Source organism: Hemitrygon akajei, chromosome 6 (assembly GCF_048418815.1).
Source record: "Hemitrygon akajei chromosome 6, sHemAka1.3, whole genome shotgun sequence".
NCBI classification, from domain to species: Eukaryota; Metazoa; Chordata; class Chondrichthyes; order Myliobatiformes; family Dasyatidae; genus Hemitrygon; species Hemitrygon akajei.
The window spans coordinates 64,396,214-64,415,786 of NC_133129.1; the positions used below are offsets into that span (position 1 = coordinate 64,396,214).

A 19,573-nucleotide genomic window follows, 5' to 3' on the forward strand; every position below is an offset into this window, starting at 1 on the left:
GCACTACTTGGAAGGCAAACAGGAGCACTCAAATGCATCAATCATACAGCTGAAGGGTTTTTCACCCAAAACATTTACTGTTTCTCACCCCAAAGATGCTGACTGACCTGCTGTGTATTTCCAACATTTTCTGTTTTCATTTCTGAACTGCAATTCTTGGATTTGACTTTATCATACACAGCTTGTGGGATCTGGCTCTGCAGAACGTTTGACTGCCACCTTTCATCAGTGACTGTACTTCAACAACGTTTCATTACCCGTGAATTCCTTCCTTTACTACTTCACAATGGCGCAAAAGTGGCTGTAGTCTTTGCCTGCAAGGAAGGAATTCAGCTTCCAATACTTGGCACATGATGTGTCGCACTGAAAGTTAATTTATTTTGCTAAACAACAGCTTGTATAATCAAGTTTTGTTTTCCAGTCAGCAGTTTGTCACAAGAATGAAGTCAAAAAAAACCGTTTTAAAGATCACCAGCAACTAATCTATAATGACCAAGTAACAAAATCAAAAGGATTTATGGGTATTTTTTTTTTTTAAAGTCTCTTTGGCCACACAGACTTCACACCACTTACATCTCATAGTGAGCTTCAATTGATTAATCTAATTTTTCTGCACAGGCTGCTCTTTATTTTCCATGCTGAGATGTCGGTTTGATCAGGGAATAGTCCATGGCTTTTACAAGGCATTCCCGGGCCACATTAATAACATTTTGATGCTTGGCATTAACTTCCAGCTTGCCAATCACAGTCAGGATCTCCAGCAATTCGCTCTCAATTATCTTTTTGGCAATCTCCTTGTCCGCTTCCATCAGGTTTAGAGCGATGACCAGACCGCGATGCTGGATCTCCAAGTTGTCGTGGAGACAGAGTCGCTGCAAGATCTCTAGCCATTGGACCGTCTGTGTTCAAAGGGAGGGAAATAAATCTCATTGGATGGCTTTCAAAATTCCACTTTGACCTTTCCTCTGCAAACTTTATTGAGGCAACATGATTCTAAGATCTATGGAAGAATTCGGGAGAGACAAATTGGAGGCAAGGATTTAAATGGTGGTGGATGTTACAATGCCACTGATTAGTTGAGGAGAAGATTGGATCAATGATGATGTAGCTCCTGAGTGGAGCTAGGCTAGGATGAGGGGAAGGGGACGAAATGAAGGGGGAAAAAGAAGAGGAGAAAGGGAAGTAGCAGGGTGAAGGGAAGTGAAGTGAGTAGGTGAAGGAGAGAGATAATCAGAAGAGGAAAGCTATAGGAGAGGAGAGGAATGATGAAGGGAGATGGATCCAGTGAGGTGGAGATATTGGGCATGTTAAGATTGCTGAAGGGTCAAGGATGATGGAGCAAGGGAGAGGGGGAAATGTTTGAGGAAAGGAGAGAGTGTAAATGTGTGTTTCAACAGCAGATACACTGAGGTATAGCTGGAATCAAGTGAGATCATAGTAATGGGAAAAGGTGATGTGTTTGATGACAGGATCATTTACCCCAAAGTTCATCTTTAGGGGAAATATTACATCAAGATTGGGTCAAAGTAGGTCAGTTTTAGAGTTTCCAGGGAGTAGAATGGAGTCAGTGGCCAGGGCTCAGTGGTTGTGATGGAGTCTTAAAGGATTTAGTTTTCTCAACATTTCTACTCATCCAGTCCTGTATGTTAGACAGGATGTCTAACAATTGAGAGACAGTATAGATAGTGGTAAGTTGGAGCATGCATTCACCTGAGTCATAATAGAACTTGATGTTATGTTTCCGGGTGCAGGGGCTGGTATATAGATAAAAAACAGAAGGAACAAGGGCAGAGTCTCAGAGAGAGAAGCCACTGAGTAGACTAGAATAAAGACGTGAGTGATTCCCACCTGGAAAACCAACAGGGAAGAGGCACTGGAGGAGAATGGTGTAGGGAGCAATGTCAGGACTGGCAGACAGTGCACGTTATTAAGAGTAAGAGTTTGATGCCTTCCACTGGTGCAGGTGACAGCACACATCATTCTCTAACAAATGACTGAATGATAACACATCTACTTTCATTCATTTTAAGATGCCCCATGGATTTTTGGAAGTTGGGCATTATAAATTTAGGAAACACACCATCTAATTTATGCAGAGAAAGCTCCCACAAACAGCAAGAGTGAATGGTCTACCATAATAATGATAGTCAAGGATAGCTAATGAGCTCAGGTCATAGAAGGGATTCCACTTCTGTATGTCTGCTATCTGCAGGAGCTTGTATGACTATCAGTGGAATAGACTAGTTGTCTTCACGCTTCGTGTTCCTTTACATTACAGCAGTGACTTCAGATGTACCCAGAGCCTCAGGAGCACATTGAGTGGTGGGAGGTGCGAGATAAAGACTTCATTCTCTCATGCACTCTAAGATTGGCAGATCATGCAAAGTTATGAGACGTGTCAACTCACGACTGTTGTTAGCTTGTGGCAGAGTTCCTTGCGTTTGGCTGTGAGGGTGGCAAGGGCTCCACTCGCTGCTCGCTGGAGCTTCGCATCGTCTTCACCACACAGTAGTATCATCAGCTTCAGTCTGTCATTCCCCTCGTCAATGAAACGCTCCTGGACCTTCGGAAATAAAACCAAGGTTCATTGCAGGAAGGATAAGACTGTGCTGGAGAGTGTACAGAGAAGATGCACCAAAATATTTCCTGCTTTGAAGTACTGCCACTATAAGGAGAGAATGGCTGACAGAGGTATATAAAAATATGTGTGCTATAGATCAGGCAGGCAGTAAGAACCTTTTACCCATGGTGGGAGCATCTAAAACGTGACACCATATGCTGAAGGGGAGAGTTAGGAAGTTTACAGAAGATCTAAGGGAGAACTTTTTCACATGGAGAGTTTTTGGGATCTGAAGTGTGCTTGTGGTGGAGGAGGGTCTTCTCATAACATTTAAAAAAACATCAATGCAGGTACCTGAGTGATAAAAATCTCCCCCCCCCCCCCCCCCATCTCAGCCGGCTAATGACAGCACGTCAGCTTGAATCGCCCATTGCAGGTAAATTGGATTGGTATAGGTAAGTACAATGGTCAGCCTGCACAAGGTGAGCTGAAGGACCTATCTCGGTGCTGACTTTATGACTCCTTACGACTGCCACCTCCAGGAACGACTGATCGTTGCTTTGTTCAAGGTTCTGGTTGGGATCAACAGGATAAATGTTGAGGTGCTGTTTCCTCAGGCAGCAGAGTCTAGAACCAAGGGATGTAGGATAAGGATGGAGCTGCCCTTACAGGAAGGAGGGTTTCTTTCCTGAAGAAGCTAAAGAAATTCAGTATGCCCCCAACAGTTTTTACAGATGTGTTCTATCTGGATGCATCATGGCTTGGTGTGACAACTACTCTGCTTGAGACCACAAGAAAGTCCAGAGAGTGTGAACACAGCTCAGCATATCATTAAAACCAGCCTCTCCTCCATGGACTCAGTCTACATACCTCGCACCTTCTGTAAAGGACCCAACATAATCAAAGAACCCTCCCAAACTGGACATTCACTTTATACCCTTTTCCCATCAGGCAGAAGATGAAAAAGCCTAAGAAAATGTACCACCAAGCTCAAGGACAGCTTCTATCCTGCTGTTATAGTCTATTGAAGGTACCTCATGTATGATAAAATGGACTCTTGACTTCACAATCCACTGCACCATCACCTTCCAGCTTATTGTCCACCTGCACTTTCTCTATAACTGTATCCTATTTCTGCATTCAGTTATTATTTTTCCTTTCTACTATTGCAATATGATTAGTTATCAGTATGTATGGCATACAAAACAGTTTTCACTGTACATCCATAGTAAACTAATTTATAACTTAAAGAGAAATTACAACTCTCTGTCACAGTCAAGATGGCGTCTGCGAACAACACTCCTTTGGTCGACATCTGGATAGATCATGAGATCATCTTTTTCACTTCTTTTATGTCTTTTACATTTGCTGTTTGGAGATTGTTTGGATGCTTCATCCTCTGCCGTCTCCGAGCGGATTCCGGGAGGCAGAGACAGTGTGCAGGAACCTTGTAGATGGTGGGCTGCAGGATGGGGTGTAAGCCAGGGTTTGGCCCCATTTCATTGATTATAGCTTACATTGTTTTCCAATTATAGCAACGGGGGAGATTGAAGCATCAAAGTGAGTGCAGAAGGTGAGTGCTGGCTGCTTGTCTTTTGATTGGTTGCTCTGTACCAGAGCGGGGAGAGCCTGCTGCTGCACCCAAAGAGTGCTGTCTAGGCTTTTGTCTGCATTTTGGATGTGGACTTGGCCTAGAGACTCTTTTATTAGTCTTATAGTTTTCATATTCTGTGCTTTTTCAGGGGCACTTGAGGGTCGGTGTGCCTGATCTATTTTCTTTGTTTTTTGTGTGGGAGGAAGGATTTGGGAGGTCGATGAGTCTGATCCATTTTTCTCAGTTTTTGTGCAAAAGGAGGGATTCGGGGTCAATCTGCCTGATCCATTTTGTTCACTCTTTTATGCGGGAGGAGGGATTTGGGGTTCGGTGTGCCTGATCCGCTTTGCTCGGTTTTTGTGTGGAAAGAGGATTTTGGGGGTTGATGTGCCTGTTCCATTTGTTTGTTTTATTCGTTGGGAGACAGGATTTGGGGGTTGATGTGCCTGTTCCATTTGTTTGTGTTTTTGTGGGGAGACAGGATTTGGGGGTTAATGTGCCTGTTCTGTTTGTTTGTTTTTTTGTGGGGAGACAGGATTTGGGGGTTAATGTGCCTGTTCCGTTTGTTTGTTTTCATTGGGAGACGGGATTTGGGGGTTGATGTGCCTGTTCTGTTTGTTTTTTTTGTGGGAAGACGGGATTTGGGGGTTGATGATTATGTTGCCTCTCTTTTATTTCGTGGTTTCAGGGCTACCCAGATAATTGAAGAATTTCAGAGTTATATAATTGAACCTTTGAACTTTTGAATAGTTCTCAAGCCTAGAAAGTTGTAGCTCTTTATTATTCAAGGTGGAGACTGATAGAGTTTTAGGCATTAATGGATTTAAGGGATGCCCAGAATAGGCAAGATAGTGGAGCTGAGGACAAGAATCAGCCAAGATCTTATAAATGTCAGTGCAGTCTTGATGCCTTGTGTGGCCTGTACTGTGCTGCTGCTCCTTCTCATGTTGTACATGACTCACACTATTCAATCAATAACACAACTAATCTGCGAACACTGTAAATCTGGAAGAAGAACCAGCTGAAAATCCTGGCTATGGTTATATCGGGATGGATGGCACTGACCTGTGGCTGAGCCAGAATCTGGAGAATGAAGGCAATATAAAGTTCATCCCCTTTCGTTTCAATATCAAAATTAGTTAACAGATGGAATGAAGAGCATTCTCACAGTCCTGCAGATAACAAATGGTTAAACTATACCAAGTCACACTTACGTCTTTGCAAATGGCCATGTTGCACATACACTCAGCAGCTGCTCGTCGAATTTGATCATGTTCCTCATACATATAACACTCGATCTCAGGGAGGGCTTTCTCCTTGATTATCTTTTGCCTAAAAACAGAATGAAAGGCAGATTGTAAATAGTATTTTATGATCTCAGGACGTGCAAAGATCGACCACTCTCAATGAATACGGTGATGATTGAAAAGCTGGCACATGCTTAGTGTCAGCAAGCAGAAACAAGTTCTCTAGCTTTAGTTCTTTCTTTAGAGCTGAGTGCCTTTCTGCTTTTAATTTCAGATTTCCAGCTGAATTTCTCTTCCCTCAAATTGTACAAAGTCCAGTATATCTTCAAGTTGCTTTCAACAGGAATGGAATTCAAACTAATTCAACTCGAAACACTAAGGGTCTTTAAGTCTGTTACTGTTTCACCAGATGCTGCCTGACCTGCTGAGTGATCCCAGTGTTGTTGTTATCTCAGAGTTCCGGCAGCTGCAGTTTTTTTTTATTTTCAGAGAATGAAAATGTCTTCCTGATGTCATCTTTCCCTTTTGGCTATCAGCAAGCGACCCAATGAAACCAAGCTGTATATCTCATATGAAGAACATTTGATGGCTCTGGGTCTGTACTTGTTGGAATTTAGAAGAATGATGGGGGATCTCATTGAAACCTACCTGATCTGATCATGGACTCATTTCCACTTGCCTGCCTTTTCCCATATCCTTTAATTTCCCCATCTATGCCAAAATCTATCCAACCTTGTCTTAAATATATTTACTGAGGTAGCCTCCACTGCTTTATTGGGCAGAAAATTCCATGGATTCACTATTTTCTGGGAAAAGCAGTTCCTCCTCATCTTTGTCCTAAATCCTCTCCCCGAAACTTGAGGCTATTCTCCTAGTTCTAGCAGGTGTGGAAAGGATGTTTCCCATGGTAGCAAACATGAGGATTCCCATGGTGGGGAGTCTAGGACAAGAAGGCACAGCCTCAGGATAGAGGGGTGTCCATTTAAAACTGAGATGTGGAGAAATTTCTTTAGCCAGCGGGTGGTGAACTTGTGGAATCTATTTCCACAGGCAGCTGTGGAGCCCAAGTCATTGGGTGTATTTAAGGCAGAGCTTGACAGTTTAATGGTGGAGTAGACTCGATAGGGCAAATGGCTTAATTCTGCTCCTAAGTCTTGGGGTTTTATAATCTTATCCCTTGTGATAAGAGGTCCTCCATTGGTCGTCTATGTGACCTGATGTCTATGAGATTGATACGCAAGCCAGGGCAATACAACATGGAGAGCAAGCTGTTGACCTAGTGATAAAATCATCTTGTATCTAGGAAGATGCTGTTCACCTGTCAAAACTCATGAACCATTCATTCATAATTAACCATAAGTTCTCTCAAATGCAGATAAACATTACTCTTAAAGCCATGTTATACTTTTAGATTTTAAACAAGAATTTCATTTAAAAAATACCCTTTGTGGTTTGTTTCATTAGTACATCATTAGAAAAAGGTCTGATCTAGATTTGAAATCATGCTGAGTAGCAGTCTCACTGCTACACAAAAAAAGATGGAGATAATGAATACTTCACATTTCCAGCCACTTTGAAGCTGAATGGTTGTAACCTTCAGCAAGGTCTTCAAGGTCAGTACTCTAGAAAAGAGAAGACTGTGGGGTGAATTGAATAAAAGTTTTTAAAATTATGGAAGTCTTTAATGGAAAGACATTAACATTTCCTTTTGATGCAGCAGCCAAAATTAGCTACTAATGCAAGATAATCACTGATAATTACAATAGCGAATTCAGTAAAACTTCCTTATTCAGACTTATGAAGTGCCTTAGCCTGAAACATGGACTGTTTATTCATTTCCATTAGATGTTGCCTGACCTGCTGAGTTCCTCCAGCATTTTGTGTGCTTTGCCTTGGCTTTCCAGCACCTGTAGATTGCCTCGTGTTTGTTATCCAAAGAATGATAGGAATATGAACCTCCCTCCCACAGCAAGTGGCTGTGATGAATAGATAAGGTGAATTAAAGGGGAAACTGGATAAATACACGAGGGAAAAAGTCATAGCAGATCTGATGATGGACTGAGATGCAAAGGAACAGGAGAAGGCTTGTGTAGATCATAAGTGCTAACCAACCACATCACCAACATCAAATGTGGAAGACTAGGTTGGAAAAATGTGGCTGAACCTCTGCCTCTCCTTGAAGGGTTGTTGAGGTCCCAGGATAATAGTGAGGGAGAAGGTGAATAGACCCCGTGGCGCGGGGGAAGAGGGAGGGATGGGTGGGGTGGAATGAGTGGACAAGGCAGTGACAAAGAGAGTGGTCACCGTGCAAAGCAGTAAGTGGAGAACAAGGGAAGACGAGACCAGCAGTGGGATCTCTTTGGAACTGGCAGAAATGATGAAGGGTGATATGTTGGTTTGGGAACTGGGCAACTTTGCATCAGAAATTAATACGTGTTTTGGTAATGTAGGGAGGCTGGGATTGTTCTCCTTAACAGCAGACAAGATTAATGGAAGATTCACTAGTATTGGTCTGAAATTATGATGGGTTTCGTCAGAGGAAATGAGGAAAAACATGACAGAAAAATCAATAGCTAGAGATCAAGAGCTGTTACTTAGCACAAGAAGCAACGGGAGACAAGGATACGTATTTATCAGAGTTGCTTTTATCCTGCCTGCATTGCCTGAATAAAAAAGTGGAAACAGATTTATAGAAATTTGCATAATTATTTGAAATTCAGAAAGAAATTTGCAGAATTTGGAGTCAGATGAGAAGAAAGTAGGGGAATATTGGTGGTATCATTCAAAGGGGCAGTGCAGGTGTAACGAGGATCCCTCTAAGATGCATAATTCTAGTAGAACAACACAAACAAACACCGACAGAAGCAGAGATTTGGCTTTGCAAAGGTAAGCAACTTGCCTCAGCTTCTCACTTTTTGCCGCAAGGTTTGTGAGTCCCAACAAAGCCTCATAGTTCTGCAGGCCGTCTCGGTCAGTGTTCAGGAGGCTGACCAGTGGCCGTACCACTTCATAGATCTGAAGGGGAAGCAGAGAAGAGATCAGGCTCCATAAAACAAGTTAGCAATGAAGATGACAAGAATTCACATGACCAAATGACCGTTTTTAAATGACCCATTTTCATAGGCAACTCTTTCAATGAAAGAGCACAGCCACGGGGTCACTGACTTCTGTGCTGCACTGTTTGTCAGGGAGAGAAACGCGCACAACAGGAAAGATTCCAAAGGCACTAAAAATAAATGTGATTGGGCTACTGAGATAAATCGACATTTTGAGAAGCCTTTTGGAATAAAGTCACTTAATGCAAGGAGTTAGAGTTGTATAGCACAGAAACTCGTTTAATTTATCTTAAAACTCTGTTTTAAGATACCTCTAGCATGGGAGAAAAGATTCTATCTACTCAACTTATGAAGTCTCTCTGTGAAATGATGCTGTTCTGAAGCCCGGAGAGCAATGGAGAAAAACATAATCAACAACTGACTGATTTCCATCTTTAACCTCACATACATGAGCGGAATGTGCTGTCTAGTTCATACTGTGGCTATTGTGAGCCCAATAGCTTCACCGTTATCATTACTACTAAATTGTTTTAATGTTGCAAAATCCCACCTTTATTCCAACATTGGAAGTGATCATGATCCAATGACCCACTTACCCACTGCCCTCAATGGACAGGACATTGTCAGTAATAAGTTATTAGAATGAGACAAGTTTGGAAATTTTTACTTTGGCTCAAGATTGGGTTTTTTTTTCTCTAAATTAAACAGAAAAAGCCATCTAACACTTTGGCAGGTGAAAGGAGAATACCACAAAATCAGTCAGTTAATGGCAGTTATGACAGAGTCCATCGTGATTGCTCCAATCTACCTAGATTGAGTTATCGTCTATACGTTTGACCAACCATCAACTGGGATAATGCAGTTCATGAAACTTGCCTTGACCCTGAAAATCAAAGAGCCAAATAAGTTCTTTTTTTGTGTAGTTACAATTTCACATCCAGTACAAACTGCAAAAAGAGAAGTTTCAGTCCCTTCTCTCTGTTCTTCAAGTTTAGAAAAACAGGCCAACCATGGAGAGTAAATAGAAGGGGAAAGAAAGAGCAAGTGAAATAGAGAGATAGAGAGAGAGAACAAGAAAAAGAGAGGCAAGCAGAGAGAGTAAAAAAAACTGTAGCTGGAATAATCTAGAGCAGGGTTTCCCAACATTTTTCATGCCATGGACCAATACCATTAAGCAAGTGGTCTGTGGACCCCAGGTCAGGAACTTCTACTGGATGACCTTATTGAGTCAGACAGAGGAATAGTTAACATCTTGGGTCATGACACCTGCATCATGATGCAACAAGGGCTGCAAATCTAGAATCTGGTAAGTAAGGAAGGTGATGTGGAACCAGATAGGGGAACGATGATGGGCAGATGGAACAAGTGGCAGATGAAGAGACAGATGGATACATTGAAAGAAGATAATGAGACAGTCAAATAGACAGATGAGGACAGAGAGAATGAGAAAGAGGGAGAGAAAGGGACAGAGGGAGGGAGAAACAAAAGAGACACAAACTTGAAGCACTGTCATACTTCAATTAAATGAGCTCCCACAGTGACATTAGGAGAGAAAGTTGCAGGATATAGACCTAACTCCTTTCAGGTCAGGTCAGTGCATGAATTGAAGGGAACATGCAGGCAGTGATTCTTTCACGCACCTTCCACCCATGTTTTTCTAGCTGTTAGAGATTAGGGGATTCCTGAAGGGCCTAGGTAAATTTATCATGTGCCTGACATGTACTGCCACCATGGTTCATCAGAGGAAGTAGTTTCAGCCATGCTGCTGCATGGAACCTTAACCAGAAGCAAACATTTGCTTGAACTGTCCCAGGTTGTTAATCCCTTAAAGTGAAGGCAAGCAATGGAATTGGAAGGTCAACATTGCTCTAGATCGAATATGAGTCAGGTTGGTGCAGCCATTGGAGGGTGAATTTAGAAATCAAATAATATGGCATTGTAGTCCCTCTTCTTTAAACATATCTGAATATCTTGGCAGACTGCCCTTCAGAATATTCTATATTGAACTCATTCTAACTCTAGCCTGGCTTATTTATGAGGCTGGAAACTCGGCTTCTCAGAAATCTACAGCTTATTAAACATACTCTGAGGCTTTGAGTAAATTGCTCTGAATAATGGCAGATAAGTTCCAAATGATGAATGTTAAATTGTCTGTACTAGGCTTCTGACGAAGGGTCATTGGTGAAATATTAAGTACATTTTCTCTGGCAATGGAATTCTATCTTGCCATATAAAAAGGATCTTACACTGCCTTTCATGGAGTCAGGATGTCCCAAAGTGCTATAAAAGAGTGTAGTCACTGTTCTAATGTTGGACAAACAGAAGCCCATTTACATTCAGCACTATTCTACAAACAGCAACATGATGTTAAGTGCAACATTAGCAGAAATAGTTGGTATGCCTTTAATAATTTTATCATTGAGTTCTATCACACTACTGAATCAGGGCAGAATGTGCAGTATGTCAGAGGTCTGTCAGTCTGGGCAGAGCGACACAGAAAGAAGAATGTTGTCCCTCATTACAAGTGTTTATTTCAATAAAGTACCTTTGTTGTCATTTGATTGACTGACTAGTTTCTGGCATTTGGGAGAGACTTACTAAGATTACGAGCAGGAAATTGGATCATATTTGTGAGCAGCTGATTGGATACTCGGACCATCCTCTCCAATTTCATTGAACATTATACATGGGTTATTTTACTTTGGAGGACCAAAAGAAGATTGGTTGGTCATCAGATAACAACACCCTTCTGAACTCGGCACCCTCTCACTGCTGCACTGAACAGTCAGCCTAGGCCATGTAGTCAAGGCTCTGAGGTAGATCAGACCACAGCTTTCTGACTGAGGCATGGCTGGGTCCCATTGATCCACTGTCGAGTGAATTCAGAGCTTTGAGTGATCTTGGGAAATATATTTTGATGATAAAGGCAATGACAAACAAATGGTCCTGAATAACACATATATAATGCTGGAGGAGCTCAGCATTTCAAGCAGCATCTATGGAGGATAATAAACAGTCGACATGACTGGAAGGAAAGGAGGTGGATGCCAGAGTAAGAAGGTGGGGGGGGAGCAGAAGGAGTGCAAGCTGGCTAGTGATAAGTGAGACCAGTGAGGGTGAAAGTGGGGGAAGAGGAATGAAGTGAGAAGCTGGGAGGTAATAGATGGAAGAGGAAAGGGCTGAAGAAGAGGGAATCTGATCAGGGAGGACAGTGGACCATGGAAGAGAGGGAAGGAGGAGGAGGGAGAAATGACTGGAAGTTGGAGAAATCAGTGTTCATGCCATCAATTTGGAGTCTACCCAGACTCAATATGAGGTGTTACTCCTTTGACCTGAGTGTGGCCTCATTGTGGCAGTAAAGGAGGCCATGGACTGACATGTTGGAAAGAGAATGGGAAGTCGAATTGAAAGGGGTGGCTATCAGGAAATCCCACCTTTTGTGAAGGCTGGAGCAAAAAGTGCTCAACGGAGTAGTCCTCTGATTTCCGTCAGTTCTCACTGATGTAGAGAAGGGGGCATGAGGAATACCAGATACATTGCCACTCCATTTTCCCTTTCTCCCATGGTCCATGGTCCTTTCTCTCTTCTTAAGCCCTTCATCTCTTCCACCTCTCCCCAACCAGCTCCTTACTTCATTCCCTCTCCTCCACTCACCAATCTTGCCCCTCACCTGGTTTCACCTATCACCTACCAGCTTGTACCCCTTCCTCTCCTCTCACCCTTCTTATTTTGGCTTCTTCCCCCTTCCTTTCCAGTTCCAATGAGAGGTCTTGGCCCAAAGCATTGACTCTTTATTCCCTTCCACAGATGCTGCACAACTTACTGAGTTCATCCAGCGTTTTGTGTGTGCTGCTCTGCAGAATCTCTTGTATTTATGAAAACAACTCTCAATATCATGCAATGATTGAACTTAACAGCACTGTGGGGAAAATGAGGAGAAGTTTTGTAAAATTCTCTCAGGGAAACCAATCTGAACTGTAGTGTTCTATCAACCAAAATCATTAGTACATTACTTGACTTTTTGAATTATCCACTTTATTTCCAACATGACTGAAAGAGGATAACAATAACTTGCATTTGTATAATGTGTAGTTGAGGTAGCAAAACCTCCCAAGATGACTTAACAATGTTCATGTACTGTATGTTTAGAAAAGTGATGAGATCTGTGATTCAAGTCCATATCCACGTTAGCTTTCAAGTTATGTTGAAAGAAAGGTGGATTTGCAGTTATAAGGCACTGTTCATGACCTTCTCGGATGCTGCAAATGCATTTAATAGCCACTGGAGACATTGTTCGTCCTGTAGGAAGTGGGACAGATAATTTTTCTACAATTAATTCCCATAAACAGTTATCTTATAATAACCAGAATCTGATCTTTGAGGGTGATATATTGAGTAGGACTTTTTGAATTACACAGCCACTCTTCCTTGTAAAAGAATCATTGAATCCTTTACTCCAATGAGGACTTGGTTTAATATTTCATTTGAAAGACAGCATTTCTGACAGTACAGCACTGGATTATCAACTTAGAATTGTGTGACTCAGGTGAGATTCATAAGCTTGTAACTCGGACATACATGAAACGGATAGAGGCACAGCAGAGTTGGTTGTAAATGCCTGTAAAGCCTCACAATGCCTGTAAAGTGAGCCCCCATCTCTCTCCATTACCAAAACAACTCTTTTACTGAATGTCTTTTTCCATTCAGGCATTTCCAGTTGCCTGATAGATTTTCACTCACCCTTTCACCGGGGAAGGCTATTTCTGGGTCGGAACTGGCAGTGATCTTAGCAAGAGCATGGGATGCCTTGATTTTGCCATCATCGGTACCATGGAGGGCAAGTGGTAACAATGACTGAAAATGAAGATAAAGAGGACAAGGAAGGCTTTATCAGAATGCAGACCTTAATATCTAAAATCACAAGTTTCTGTGTAAGAGCTTGTTATCTGACTCTAAAACTCCTCCCTTTTATTGAAATATTCTACTCAACAAACTCAATATAACATTACAACTTTCTATTTGATTGATACCATCAGTATTTGCATACTTGTACAACTTGCATTCCCTTAACATCAAAGACAATCATCACAGATCATTAATCAAACACAGCTTAACACGGAGGCTCTGAGAGGGATATTAGGATTGGCAGGGCAAAAGACAAATCAGTGGGGTAAAGGTGTAGGGAAAGAACTCTCAAGCTTTGACTGCTGAAGACACAGCTACCAAAGATGGAGCTATTAGGAATGGAGGTGGCTAAGAGACCAGAATTGGAAGAGTTCAGATAACTAGGAAAGTTATAGGTTAGAGGAGGTTCCAATGAGTTACAGTATAGGAACTCACAACCGTAATTCCCTTCCCTGCTTCCTTACAACTCTCAGTCCACAAAAGAGACCCATATCAGAATCAGGGTTACCATCACTCAACTGCGTCATGAAATTTGTTTTTTTTTTCGTGGCAGCAGTAGAGTACAGTGCAATACATAAAGTTACTACAGCATTGTGCAAATGTCCTAGGCACCCTTGCGATATGTATATGGCTAAGGCTTTTGCACAGTAAGGCATAAAATCATACAGGACCTAGGTAATGTGAAGAACAAGGTCTTTTAAATAAAGTGACCAAAAGCCAGGATGGATGATAGTTGGGAGTTGGAGGGAGTCTGGAATCTGATGTTAAGAGTACTTAATAATCGAGAGCTTTATAATCCTCACTGTTTGCATTTAAAAATAGCTTTGGTGTGCACTTGGTATGCTGTAACTATTAAACTGAGAAATGGCACTGGATCAAATAGTTCTTCAACAGCCACCATAGACAAATAAGGCCAGGATTATCCTCCTATTCCATGGATATTGACAATCATTTCCCAACTAAAATGTCAGAAAATGTTTATTATTTATTAATGCTCCCAGAATAAAAGTATCTATTAAGTGAACAGTTAATAGAAGACTCTACTAAGAATAAGTATCAACATATATTCTAGTTATCACTGAATTGATTAGTAAAGGATATTTATTCAGTGTCATAGATATAATCCTTGAGCTCCTTCCCTTCCTCCACTCTCTGAGATGGTCACAAACATTTATTACGGACACCACTCATTATTGTTGATATCTATTCTTCACAACTCCAGAGAATTATATCACAGCCATGCAATGCCATAATGTCACATCAGTAAATGCCACATTAGCCAATGATACCAGATGAAGGGGATGTTATTAACAGGAGAGGATAAAAGCAGAGTAACATCTTCAACTCGACTGCTAAGGGGTGGTGTTTGAGAGATCAGGAAGATTGTGAAAGTGTTGTGGGAGAGATGCAGAGAAGCTGTTTCTGTTTGGGAAGGAGACAAAACTAGATCCCATCATTTTTGAAACAAACAACAATAAAACTTAAAGTGCATTCAGGAGAAACACTTACACAAAGACCACAAGAATGTGGAATCCCACTTCCACAGAGAGAGGCTGAAATAACTAGGAAAGATGCACTGAAGTGGAGGCCAGATGGAAAAAGAAGTGGGCAGACTAGGGTGATGTGAAGAGGAGGGGGAGGAAGCTTATGTTTAGCACAGACAATGGCACAAACCAGAATACAATTCTGCTGTGCTGCATGCTCTGCATTATTCTGTATAAATACCTTTCCACCACCTTGTGCCACAACTTTGCCGCGATCTCTGACATCCTCAACCAAAGCAAGGAACACTCTAAATGTCAAGAGGAAAAGGGATTTAGTTGTATATTAAAAATATATGACACACACTTTCTAAGAACTAAAAATGCCATTCACAAAGCACAGTTAGTTAAGCCATTGCGTCGCTGGACAAAAGGCCCAGTTTCAGTCCTGGTCTCAGGTGATCTCTATGTGGAGTTCACACATTATCTGCATAGGTTTTCTTCCTGGTCCACCCAAAGCTGGTTGCTAGGTTAATTGGCCACTGTAAAGTGTACTTAGTGAGAAGGTGGGTGGTAGAACCTCTGTGGAATTGACAAGGTTGAGGGGAGAATGAAAGATGGGATTAATGTAGGGCTGGTGTAAATAAATGGTTGACGATCAGTTCAAACTCAGTGGGTTGAATGGCCTGTTCCTCTCTTTCATTCTATAAAGATGCCATTCCTTGCTAACGTTTACTTTGCAACAGCAATGCTATTAATCACAGAATCCAGGTGGGCAACACCAGGTGCACTGTGGGAGCTGCCATCTAGAGATCTGATTTCAAATGTATTCATTTTTCTGGGATTTGAACTTCACAGTCAAGTCAAATCTTATATTGACTATCCCTATTGGCCATTGATCTGGAATCACCTCTAGACCAAACTGGCTTATGGTTACAGTATGTTAGTGAACTAGATTGGCTTTACAATATTCAAGTAATTTTGTGGTCTTTATTGATAATGACTTCTTATTCAATTTCACACTACGAGATTGAGACTTTGGTTGTAGGCATCTGTGTTACTGGACACTAATTCAGTCACAGTACCATCTCCCCCACTGACTTCAGATAAGCAAAGTAGAGACCACTTTGGCACTACTTAGAAACTATCCCCCCCCCCCCTTACTCTGGCAAATATTTATCTCCTAACCAGTACTTTAGCATATCCTAATGTTGCAAAAGGAATTTAACAATTGGAAGACTTAGATAAGAGAATATTTTAGTCACCGTAGGGAATGCTATTTGAATTTTGTTGTACTGTGTTAACAGCTTCTCTCAGTGGGTTGCATGTGCATCTCTAAATGTGTCACATGACCCACACACACAACTCACTCTCTATGTATTAAATGAACATGAATACCCTCAGACTGCATACAGCACATTGAGAACCAGTGTTTTATAGCTCTTCAGTGTTGCCGATAATGATCTATCTCTGTGTCAGAATGCTGTGCCTCAGCTACAGCTTTACAGCACATTGTTTAGCCTGACACCTACATGACCAGCTCTCCAATACATCCAGAGGGAGATTAAACTGAAGCCCACTCAGCCATGCCAGAGGTCATTCTGAATGCAGTTCTCCTTAAGCCAAACAGAAGATGTATCTCACCGTGCCATGAGCTCTTTGGTCTGGTCTGTCAAGATTTCACTGTCTGCCTTCAGCATGACAGCAAGGGTGGAGACAACACCAGCGTTGATCAAACGCTTCACCCTCTGGATCACAAAATCTTTTTTATCCTGTGTGCAACAGCAAGAGTGGTAATGGTTTAACAGCCATAATCATCTAACATTCTCAATTCAACACAAAACACTGCTTCTTGCTTGTCTGATTCATGCCTCAAATTCACCCGACCCCTACATGCAATTCCATCTCTCTCTCTCATGCTCTTTTCAGGAAGTCAAGAGTCGTATTTCAGCCTAGAACTCAGCACTGTTAGCTTATGGGGGCTTTTAGCCGAGATGCTAAAGCAGGGTCTGTGTGGCTTCTCAGTTCAATCTAACAAATCCCATGTCCATGAATTGAAGAGTTCTTCCACATATCCTGGCCTGTATTTAATCTTCAACTAAATCACAAAAGCCGAACTGGCTTAGAATTTGATTTGTGGTCATTGACAAGAATGTGCTGAAAAATTAATAGATTTGGATTGTAGTTCATTGTCAAAACTTGGTCTATTAACTGCAAAAGGGTAACCAAGCAGACATTTCTCCGCCAGTATCTCATTACTGTCTGTGGAAATGCATTTGATTGCCACTTAAAATTACCTACTTAACCACTCCCTCTATCAAGAATGGAACACCTCAATTTACATATTGTCACCTGATGTCTTTCCAAATCTGTCCATAGTCTTGCCCTCTCACTGTAGGTTTCTCTAAAATCTTCAAAATTACCGACCCCCCCTGATATTAATTGTTCCACCGCTAGTGATCCTGCCTTCATCTGTCAACACCTTAAATACTGCAATTCCTTTCCCAAACTTCCCTCTCTCTCCATCTTTTTTTTAAAGTCCTTAAAACCTGCTTGTCTGACCAAGCCTTTCATTTCCTGTGTTAATATTTATATATGTAGCCTCTCTCAATTGATCACTCTCTCACAAAACACCTTGGAAAGCTTTCTGATTCGAAAAATCCCCTATAAAGTAGTGTTTTAAAGTGACTTGGATCAACTTGAAGACCTGAAAGGTGCAATGAAAATGCAAGAGTACATTTTTACCTTGGGATGATCTTCAGGCACATGTTGCTTTGACAACTTTGCCAATTCAACCAGCTCGGGTATCTTCTCTTTTACATCATAGCTATTTGTGCAGTTTACTAGGACTGATCCCACAGCATAAAGGATCGTCTTGTCAGTGGACTAACAGGGAGGAGGAAATAATATTAGGAAAAGGTGCCATCTCACTTCAAGTCTGCATACTTACATGTGAAGAAGAACACAAAAACTCTTTAATTATGATGGAATTTCATTAACGATCGGAAGTGACAGCATCACCAACACTAATCAATCGTAATTAATTACACTAACTCAGACTACGAGGGGTGATTGATAAGTTCATGGCCTAAGGTAGAAGGAGTCAGTTTTAGAAAACCTAGCACATTTATTTTTCAACATAGTCCCGTCCTACATTTACACACTTAGTCCAGCGGTCGTGGAGCAGACAGATCTTGGAGCTCCAGAAAGTGTCCACAGATGGGTGATTGGTAAGTTCGTGGCCTAAGGTAGAAGGAGATGAGTTATACAGCTCTCGTTACATGCAGGCCAACTCTTCGAGTGATTATGCAGAAAGTTTGAAGTTAATAACATCTCCTTCTACCTTAGGCCACGAACTTATCAATCACCCCAATGAGTTATTAACTGATGAGTTATTAACTTCAAACTTTCTGCATAATCACGCAAAAAGTTGAACTGCATGTGCATGTAATGAGAGCTGTATAAATCATCTCCCTTTACCTTAGGCCACAAACTTATCAATCACCCCTGCCATGGACACTTTCTGGAGGTCCAAGATCCATATGCTCCACGACCGTTGGACTAAGTGTGTAAATGTAGGAGGGGACTATGCTGAAAAATAAATGTGCTAGGTTTTCTAAAATGGACTCCTACCTTAGGCCACAAACTTATCAATCACCCCTCGTATATTTCTTATTTCTCTCTCTCAACTTGTGCTAGCACTAGTATGTTTATTTTGTTTAGTTGTCATGAAAGTATAATTTATGTTATTTCATCTTAATTTTTGTTTACAGTATCATGTTCGTAATATACAGTGCTGCTTCTGCTGTTGCAGGGTTAATTTCCATGACATTCGTATCCTAGATATATATGACCATGTCAATAAATTTTAACTTGGACATGATGAACTAGTATGAAAAATTTAATTACTTATTCAGTTGCCATTTTTAACCAAACTCAAAGAATACTGAATTCCATGTAGACATGATAATTATTTGTCAGTTGTTCATCAGATGACCATTGTCAGCAGTGAGTATACTCCCTGATCTTTACAGGGACAGGAGCTGATGGTATGAGAAAGTATTTGATGATTGTGTGGAGAGCATAGAGCAGACTAATATGCTGGAGCACGTCAACATTAAGAAAGCAGATGTGTAACTTCTGAAAAACATTAGGATAGATAAGCTCCCAAGGCCAAGTGGAATATGTAACAGGATACTATGGAAAGCGAGGAAGAGATTGCTTCACATTTGGCGATGATCATTGTGTCCTCACTGGCCACAGATGTAGTTCCAAAATACTGGAGGGTGGCAAATGTTATTCCTTTGTTCAAGAAACGTAATAGGGATAATTCTGGGAATTATACGCCAGTCAGTCTTACATCAGCGGTGGGCAAATCATTGGAGAGGATTCTTATAGACAGGATTTTTGATCATTTGTTCTTTCAAATGTGATTCTGCTGCTGTTGGAGCCTGTAATCTGCATTTTGGTGGTGTGTTTTCAGGCTGATTGAGTGATCTGGTGCTTTGCTGTCTTTGAAATGGTTTTGTGAAGTTTCATGCTTTCATTTCTGTGTTCTTTGCTCATTTTTTTGCCATATGCACAATTTGTTTTTTTTGTGTGGGGGGTGAGTTTGATGTTTTTCTTTGGATGGGTTCCATTGTTTTCTTTGTATCATGGCTGTCTGCTGGAAGATTAATTCAAGGCTGGAAACTGCATACATACTTTGTTAATAAGTGCAATTTGAACTT

General features: G+C 41.3%; 1 protein-coding gene across 2 annotated transcripts in view; it reads right to left on the reverse strand.

Annotated features, from left to right (window-relative positions):
• Positions 1-356: 356 nt before the first annotated feature.
• The window catches only part of unc45b (unc-45 myosin chaperone B), a 66,208-nt gene continuing 46,991 nt past the window's right edge, over positions 357-19,573 (reverse strand). For both annotated transcript variants that reach the window (XM_073048484.1, XM_073048485.1), the window contains exons 13-20: positions 17,589-17,729; positions 16,488-16,615; positions 15,088-15,154; positions 13,198-13,311; positions 8,301-8,416; positions 5,369-5,486; positions 2,408-2,563; positions 357-899 (exon numbers count right to left, since the gene is read on the reverse strand). In XM_073048484.1, the coding sequence (XP_072904585.1) occupies positions 627-899; positions 2,408-2,563; positions 5,369-5,486; positions 8,301-8,416; positions 13,198-13,311; positions 15,088-15,154; positions 16,488-16,615; positions 17,589-17,729 (1,113 nt within the window). In that variant the 3' untranslated portion in view covers positions 357-626. The remainder of the gene's footprint in view (positions 900-2,407; positions 2,564-5,368; positions 5,487-8,300; positions 8,417-13,197; positions 13,312-15,087; positions 15,155-16,487; positions 16,616-17,588; positions 17,730-19,573) is intronic.